The following is a 9486-nucleotide window of genomic DNA, read 5'->3' on the forward strand; positions in this document are numbered from 1 at the left end:
TCAGTGCAGCTATTTTCCCTCATCTCTATCCAAGATGGCCGCCCCCTCGTGTTGTCTCAGAGTGCAGCCATTTCCCATCATCTCTGTCCAAGATGGCCGCCCCCTCTTGCTGTCTCAGAGTGCAGCCATTTCCCATCATCTCTGTCCAAGATGGCCGCCCCCTCGTGCTGTCTCAGAGTGCAGCCATTTCCCCTCATCTCCGTCCAAGATGGCCGCCCCCTCGTGCTTCCTCAGAGTGCAGCCATTTCCCCTCATCTCCGTCCAAGATGGCCGCCCCCTCGTGCTTCCTCAGAGTGCAGCCATTTCCCCTCATCTCCGTCCAAGATGGCCGCCCCCTCGTGCTTCCTCAGAGTGCAGCCATTTCCCCTCATCTCCGTCCAAGATGGCCGCCCCCTCGTGCTGTCTCAGAGTGCAGCCATTTCCCCTCATCTCCGTCCAAGATGGCAGACCCCTCGTGCTGTCTCAGAGTGCAGCCATTTCCCCTCATCTCCGTCCAAGATGGCAGACCCCTCGTGCTGTCTCAGAGTGCAGCCATCTCTCCTCATCTCCGTCCAAGATGGCCACCCCATCGTGCTGAGGGGTTCCAGACTCTCCCACCGGGCGTGGAGGGAGGGCGGGAGCCAGGGAGGGAGACAGAGCCTCCCAGCATCGACCCCTTCACTCCCTCCAAGGGAATCTTGCACGTTCCAACGGGATCGCACCTCGTTCTTTCAAACCCCACGGAAAACAGGCCCTGTCTGAGATCCACGCTTAGCGGAAAGGATGTGAACGCATTGGAGGGAGCGCGGACGAGGTTGACAAGAATGGTCCCAGGGATGAGAAACTTCAGACATGAGGATAGATTGTAGAGGTTGCGACTGTTCCCCTTGGAGAGAAAAGGCCGAGAGGCGATTTGATAGAGACGTTCAGAACCATGAGGGGGCTGGTGATAGTGGAGAGGGAGAAAGTGTTGCTGGCTTTGATACAGTCAAGAGCGATAGGGCACGGACTTCAAAGTGAAGCAAATGTCACCCAGTGCGTGGTTGGGGTCTGGGGCGCACGGCCTGGGAGTGTGGTGGAGGCAGGTTCGATTGAGGCCTGCAAGAGGGCGTTCGACTGGGAACAGGAGGGTCGGGAGAAAGAGGCAGTAAGTCCTTGGGAGAGCAGGTGTAGATGCGATGGGCCAAATGGTCCCCTCCTGCCCGGTAACAATTCTGCGAAGGCTCCCGACCCCCTCCTCACGGGACGACCCTCTCATCCGAGGGGAACCAATCTAATGGACTATTGCTGAACGGTCTCCAAAGCAAGGAAGATCCTTCAATGTGGAGACTGAAGGTCCGCCTCTCTCACAGCTCTATGCGCACCATAGCCCGCTTTGCGCACGATACTCTGGGTGCGATCTCCCCGAAGCCTTGTACAACCTCCTGGGCTCCAGTCCCTTCTGAATAAAGATCAACAGGCCGTTTGGCTTCCTAATTGCTTGTCGTGCCCTGATACTAGCCTCCTGGCTTCCTCGACAGATGGAGGTGGCGGAGGAGGGAGGGGAGGGCGGTGAGGAGGTTGTGGGGGCGGGGTGGTCCCTGGGGTCGGGGCACGACAGCATCCGGCGACAGGCCAGCCCCGTTTGATCGGCCGCACCGCCCGCCACCCTCAACATTTGCTCCCCTTCCGTCGCCCACCCAGCCCAGCGAACGTGTACCATCTACAAAGCTGCGACTGGCCAAGGCACCTCCGATCAGCCCCGCCCCAAAACCCGGGGCCCCTGCCGACGAAACGGGGCAGCCGGGGGAGGGGGGGGGGGGGGGTGGTATTCTGCGGGAGGCCGAAAGTGTGCTAACCCAGCCCAGCCCCGCCCAGCAGCTCTTGGGCACTTCACGGGGCGCGTCCCAGTACTTTGTGAACACACGATGAGAGTTCCTGCCTCTACTACCTGTTCAGGAAGGGAGTCCCGGGCCCCTGTCCAGCCTTTGGGGGAAAATCTTTCCCCTCGATTCCCGTCTAATCCACCCAGCCATTATTTTAGATCTGTGCCTCTCCGCTGAAGGATCTCAGTGTCCAGGGGAGTAGGCCTTTCTTAGCCACCATATCTAGGCCCCTTTTCATTTTTCTACTGCCAGTAAACCTCCCCTGGGCCTTCCCCTCACAGCCGCAGCCTAACCGAAATCCCCCAGTCCCGGCAATATTCTCTGCCCATTTACCCCCCCCACCTTCCCCCCCCCACCTCTCTCCCCCCCTCTCCCCCCCCCTCTCTCCCCCCCCCCCACCTCTCTCCCCCCCCACCTCCCCCCCCCACCCTTCCCCCCCCCCCCCCCCCACCTCTCTCCCCCCCCCCCCCCCCCCCCTCTCCCAACCACCTCCCCCAGCTCTTATACAAACCTACGAACAAGGATCAGGAGTGAGGCCACTCGGCCCATCGAGACTGCTCCCCCGTTCGATAGGATCGAGGCTGATCTGATTGTAGCCGCGACCCCACATTCCTGCCGACCCCCCGGTGACCTTTCACCCCCCCCCCCCATCGTTAATCAGGAATCTCTCCCGCTCCGCCTTAAAAAATATTCCCAGATTCTGCTCCCGCTGCCTTTGGAGGAAGAGAGTTCCGGAGACTCCCCAGCCTCTGAGGGAAAACATTCCTCCCCATCTCCGTTTGGAATGGGCGACCCCTTATTGTTAAACAGTGACCCCCTCCTCCCCTCCCTCCCCCTCGGTCTAGATTCCCCCACACGAGGAAACATCCTCTCCACATCCGCCCTGTCAACACCCCTCAGCATCTTAAAGGTTTGGATCCAGGGGCCTGTGACTGGGATAAACTCCAGCGGATACCAGCCCAGCCCGTCCAAACTCTCCTCACAAGACACCCCCCCCCCCGCCCATTCCTGGATTCAGCCCAGTGAACCTTCCCTGAACTGATTCCAACACATTGACATCTTTCCGTCAATAAGGAGGCCGACACAATACTCCAGTTTGGTACTGTCTTTAACTTTGTGTAGTTAACCATGGGCGGTGGGTCCAACCATCGCACTTATTCTTCCTCGTTAGAATGTGTCTGAAATATCCCCCTAAGTGTCTGCCATTGCATCTCCAATCACCGACCGCTTAACCTCATTTACCAGTTCACTCTCGCTGCCTCCACTCTCGCTGCCTCCACTCCCGCTGCCTCCACTCTCGCTGCCTCCACTCCCGCTGCCTCCACTCCCGCTGCCTCCACTCTCATCCCCTGATCATTTCCCATCATTAGGTTTAACATATTAGTCTCAGGCCCACTCTTCTCCCCCCTTGAACTGAAATTAAAGCTTAATCGCGTTATGATCACTATTGCCGAGGGGCACCTTCACTCTGAGGCCCTCAATTAATTTGATCACATGGCACAATAGGGTGGAGAATAGCCCGCACTGTGGTTGGCTCCAGAACGCGTTGTTCTGCGAAACAGCCTTGATGGGTGAACTAGTCTCAGATTTCTACTTCTGTGCCTTCCTATTCACCATTTTCCATATTAGTGCCTTTCTCTCCCGCCTTGTTTCCGCTCTATGATCCACCTCGGCTATTGAAGCCCTTTATCCCATCGTCCTTCTCCCCCACCTTACTGACCTGTCCAGCCACCTTCAGCGATCCGTCCATCCCTTCAGTTCATCGCACGTCTCAGTATTTATGATGCATCCCCTCGTTACGTTGGCCCTCCCCGCATCAGAGAATGTACCGTGCAGAAGGAGGCCATTTGGCCCATCGAGTCTGCACCGGCCCTCGGAAAGATCAGCCCACTTCAACCCACGCCTCCACCCTGCACCAGTAACCCCCACCTGACCTTTTTGGACACAGAGGGGCAATTGACCGTGGCCAATCCACCTAACCCGCACACCTTTGGACGTGTGGGAGGAAACCGGAGCACCCGGAGGAAACCCGAGCACACACGGGGAGGACGTGGAAACTCCGCACAGACAGTCACCGGAATTGAACCCGGGACCCTGGCACGGTGAGGCAGCAGTGCTAACCACGGTGACACCGTACCCGAATCCATCAGCTCACACTCCTCGGGATTAAACTGCATATTCCACTTCTCTGCCCACCTGACCAATCCATTGATATCTTGCTGCAGTCTATACCTTTTCCATTCATTATCGGCCAAGCAATCGTCTGAATGATACCCAATTATATTGATGTCTAAATACTTGAGTGAAACTACCGGAAGCAAGGGGCCTTTCAATGAGCCCTGTGCAACCTCATTGGGGGATTCAGCGATGGTAACGCCGTTGAATGTCAAGGGGCGATGGTTAGATCCTCTCTTGGAGGAGATGGTCATTGCCTGGGGCTTGTGTGGCTCACATGCCATTTGCCACTTCTCCGAAGCTTGAACGTTGTCCAGATCTTGGACGTTTGGACGCGGGCTGCTTCAGTGTCTGAGGAGTAGCGAATGGTGCTGAACATTGTCCAGTCATCCGCAAACATCCCTACTTCTGACCTTATGATGGAAGGGAGGTCATTGATGAAGCAGCTGGAGATGGTTGGGGCCGAGGACACGACCCTGAGGAACTCCTGCGGTGATGTTCTGGAGCTGAGATGATTGACCTCCGACCACCACAACCATCTCCCTTTGAGCTTGGGAGAAACGCTACGTTGCACAGGGAATGGTCGAGAAACCGTCGAGGTCCTTTGGGTTGAGGTGAAAGGTTCTGGGGAGTTATGAAGGGTCAAAGGTCGATAGTCAAATCCGAACAAATGATCTAATGTTGCTTTTCATTCAAACCAACATACACTTAAAACCTATTGATACCATTTTGCTGTAACACCCCAACTTGCTGTGTCAATTAAAAGAAGTCTTAACCTTGTCAAAGTGGTCACGTTTTTTGTTTTTACATACTGCACTGCATTGTCACGGGAGCTCGACACTGTATCTAACCCGTGCTGTACCTGTCCTGGGAGAGCTCGATGCTGACACTGGGTATAAAGTGGGGTACACACTGTCAGGGTAATGTAGAGGGAGCTCTACACTGTATCTAACCCGTGCTGTACCTGTCCTGGGAGAGCTCGATGCTGACACTGGGTATAAAGTGGGGGACACACTGTCAGGGTAATGTAGAGGGAGCTCGACACTGTATCTAACCCGTGCTGTACCTGTCCTGGGAGAGCTCGATGCTGACACTGGGTATAAAGTGGGGGACACACTGTCAGGGTAATGTAGAGGGAGCTCTACACTGTATCTAACCCGTGCTGTACCTGTCCTGGGACAGCTCGATGCTGACACTGGGTATAAAGTGGGGGTCACACTGTCAGGGTAATGTAGAGGGAGCTCTACACTGTATCTAACCCGTGCTGTACCTGTCCTGGGAGAGCTCGATGCTGACACTGGGTATAAAGTGGGGGACACACTGTCAGGGTAATGTAGAGGGAGCTCTACACTGTATCTAACCCGTGCTGTACCTGTCCTGGGAGAGCTCGATGCTGACACTGGGTATAATGTGGGGGTCACACAGTCAGGGTAATGTAGAGGGAGCTCTACACTGTATCTAACCCGTGCTGTACCTGTCCTGGGACAGCTCGATGCTGACACTGGGTATAAAGTAGGGGTCACACTGTCAGGGTAATGTAGAGGGAGCTCTACACTGTATCTAACCCGTGCTGTCCCTGTCCTGGGAGAGCTCGATGCTGACACTGGGTATAAAGTGGGGAACACACTGTCAGGGTAATGTACAGGGAGCTCGACACTGTATCTAACCCATGCTGTACCTGTCCTGGGAGAGCTCGATGCTGACACTGGGTATAAAGTGGGGGACACACTGTCAGGGTAATGTAGAGGGAGCTCTACACTGTATCTAACCCGTGCTGTACCTGCCCTGGGACAGCTCGATGCTGACACTGGGTATAAAGTGGGGGACACACTGTCAGGGTAATGTAGAGGGAGCTCTACACTGTATCTAACCCGTGCTGTACCTGTCCTGGGAGAGCTCGATGCTGACACTGGGTATAAAGTGGGGGACACACTGTCAGGGTAATGTAGAGGGAGCTCTATACTGTAAAACAAAAACAAAACAAAAAAAAGTGGCTAAGGTAAATATTGGTCCTTTAGAGGATGAGAAGGGAGATTTAATAATGGGAGATGAGGAAATAGCTGAGGAACTGAACAGGTTTTTTGGGTCGGTCTTCACAGTGGAAGACACAAATAACATGCCAGTGACTGATAGAAATGAGGCGATGACAGGTGAGGACCTTGAGAGGATTGTTATCACTAAGGAGGTAGTGATGGGCAAGCTAATGGGGCTAAAGGTAGACAAGTCTCCTGGCCCTGATGGAATGCATCCCAGAGTGCTAAAAGAGATGGCTAGGGAAATTGCAGATGCACTAGTGATAATTTACTAAAATTCACTAGACTCTGGGGTGGTCCCGGTGGATTGGAAATTAGCAAATGTGACACCACTGTTTAAAAAAGGAGGTAGGCAGAGAGCAGGAAATTATAGGCCAGTGAGCTTAACTTCGGTAGTAGGGAAGATGCTGGAATCTATCATCAAGGAAGAAATAGCGAGGCATCTGGATAGAAATTGTCCCATTGGGCAGACGCAGCATGGGTTCATAAAGGGCAGGTCGTGCCTAACTAATTTGGTGGAATTTTTTGAGGACATTACCAGTGTGGTAGATAACGGGGAGTCAATGGATGTGGTATATCTGGATTTCCAGAAAGCCTTTGACAAGGTGCCACACAAAAGGTTGCTGCATAAGATAAAGATGCATGGCATTAAGGGTAAAGTAGTATAGATAGAGGATTGGTTAATTAATAGAAAGCAGTGGGGATTAATGGGTGTTTCTCTGGTTGGCAATCAGTAGCTAGTGGTGTCCCTCAGGGATCCGTGTTGGGCCCACAATTGTTCACAATTTACATAGATGATTTAGAGTTGGGGACCAAGGGCAATGTGTCCAAGTTTGCAGACGACACTAAGATGAGTGGTAAAGCGAAAAGTGCAGAGGATACTGGAAGTCTGCAGAGGGATTTCGATAGGTTAAGTGAATGGGCTCGGGTCTGGCAGATGGAATACAATGTTGACAAATGTGAAGTTATCCATTTTGGTAGGAATAACAGCAAAAGGGATTATAATATAAATGAAAAAATATTTTAAAATGTTGCTGTGCAGAGACCTGGGTGTGCTAGTGCATGAGTCACAGAAAGTTGGTTTACAGGTGCAACAGGTGATTAAGAAGGCGAATGGAATTTTGTCGTTCATTGCTAGAGGGATGGAGTTTAAGACAATTGTATAAGGTTTTAGTGAGGCCAGACCTGGAGTATTGTGTTCAGTTTTGGTCTCCTTACCTGAGAAAGGACGTACTGGCGCTGGAGGGTGTGCAGAGGAGATTCACTAGGTTAATCCCAGAGCTGAAGGGGTTGGATTATGAGGAGAGGTTGAGTAGACTGGGACTGCACTCGTTGGAATATAGAAGGATGAGGGGGGATCTTATAGAAACATATAAAATTATGAAGGGAATAGATAGGATAGATGCGGGCAGGTTGTTTCCACTGGCGGGAGACAGCAGAACTGGGGGGCATAGCCTCAAGATAAGGGGAAGTAGATTTAGGACTGAGTTTAGGAGGAACTTCTTCACCCAAAGGGTTGTGAATCTATGGAATTCCTTGCCCAGTGAAGCAGTTGAGGCTCCTTCATTAAATGTTTTTAAGATAAAGATAGATAGTTTTTTGAAGAATAAAGGGATTAAGGGTTATGGTGTTCGGGCCGGAAAGTGGAGCTGAGTCCGCGAAAAGATCAGCCATGATCTAATTGAATGGCGGAGCAGGCTCGAGGGGCCAGATGGCCGACTCCTGCTCCTAGTTCTTATGTTCTTATGTATCTAACCTGTGCGGTACCTGTCCTGGGAGAGCTCGATGCTGACACTGGGTATAAAGTGGGGGACAAACTGTCAGGGTAATGTAGAGGGAGCTCTACACTGTATCTAACTCGTGCTGTACCCGTCCTGGGAGAGCTCGATGCTGACACTGGGTATAAAGTGTGGGACACACTGTCAGGGTTATGTAGAGGGAGCTCTACACTGTATCTTTTTTTTTTATAAATTTAGATTACCCAATTATTTTTTCCAATTAAGGGGCAATTTAGCGTGGCCAATCCACCTACTCTGCACATTTTTGGGTTGTGGGGGCGAAACCCACGCAGACACGGGGAGAATGTGCAAACTCCACACGGACAGTGACCCAGAGCCGGGATCGAACCTGGGACCTCAGCGCCGTGAGGCGGTTGTGCTAACCACTAGGCCACCGTGCTGCCCTTCTCTACACTGTATCTAACCCATGCTGTACCTGTCCTGGGAGAGCTCGATGCTGACACTGGGTATAATGTGGGGTACACACTGTCAGGGTAATGTAGAGGGAGCTCTACACTGTATCTGACCCGTGCTGTACCTGTCCTGGGAGAGCTCGATGCTGACACTGGGTATAAAGTGGGGGTCACACTGTCAGGGTAATGTAGAGGGAGCTCTACACTGTATCTAACCCGTGCTGTACCTGTCCTGGGAGAGCTCGATGCTGACACTGGGTATAAAGTGGGGGACACACTGTCAGGGTGATGTAGAGGGAGCTCTACACTGTATCTAACCCGTGCTGTACCTGTCCTGGGAGAGCTCGATGCTGACACTGGGTATAAAGTGGGGGACACACTGTCAGGGTAATGTAGAGGGAGCTCTACACTGTATCTAACCCGTGCTGTACCTGTCCTGGGACAGCTCGATGCTGACACTGGGTATAAAGTGGGGAACACACTGTCAGGGTAATGTAGAGGGAGCTCTACACTGTATCTAACCCGTGCTGTACCTGTCCTGGGACAGCTCGATGCTGACACTGGGTATAAAGTGGGGGGGACACTGTCAGGGTAATGTAGAGGGAGCTCTACACTGTATCTAACCCGTGCTGTACCTGTCCTGGGACAGCTCGATGCTGACACTGGGTATAAAGTGGGGGTCACACTGTCAGGGTAATGTCGATGGAGCTCTATAATGTATCTAACCCCTCTGTGTGTGTATCTGTGTCTCTGTGTGTATTTGTGTCTGTGTGTGTATCTGTGTGTATCTGTGTCTCTGTGTGTATCTGTGTCTCTGTGTGTATCTGTGTCTCTGTGTATCTGTGTCTCTGTGTGTGTATCTGTGTGTATCTGTGTGTGTATCTGTGTCTGTGTAGCTGTGCCTGTGTGTAGCTGTGCCTGTGTGTGTGTGTGTGTGTAGCTGTGCCTGTGTGTAGCTGTGCCTGTGTGTGTGTGTGTGTGTGTGTAGCTGTGCCTGTGTGTGTGTAGCTGTGTGTGTGTAGCTGTGCCTGTGTGTGTGTGTGTGTGTAGATGTGCCTGTGTGTGTAGCTGTGCCTGTGTGTGTGTGTGTAGCTGTGTGTGTGTAGCTGTGCCTGTGTGTGTAGCTGTGCCTGTGTGTGTGTAGCTGTGCCTGTGTAGCTGTGCCTGTGTGTGTAGCTGTGCCTGTGTGTGTGTGTAGCTGTGCCAGTGTGTGTGTAGATGTGCCTGTGTGTGTGTGTAGCTG

General features: G+C 52.7%; 1 protein-coding gene across 1 annotated transcript in view; it reads left to right on the forward strand.

Moving 5' to 3' along the window:
* Positions 1-913: 913 nt before the first annotated feature.
* LOC119968063 (ubiquitin-conjugating enzyme E2 L3-like) overlaps positions 914-9486 on the forward strand; it is a 23096-nt gene continuing 14523 nt past the window's right edge. The window contains exon 1 of the mRNA XM_038801163.1: positions 914-1126. Coding sequence (XP_038657091.1) covers positions 914-1126 — 213 coding nt within the window. The remainder of the gene's footprint in view (positions 1127-9486) is intronic.

The sequence above is a fragment of the Scyliorhinus canicula genome, chromosome 6 (assembly GCF_902713615.1).
Source record: "Scyliorhinus canicula chromosome 6, sScyCan1.1, whole genome shotgun sequence".
Lineage (NCBI taxonomy): Eukaryota > Metazoa > Chordata > Chondrichthyes > Carcharhiniformes > Scyliorhinidae > Scyliorhinus > Scyliorhinus canicula.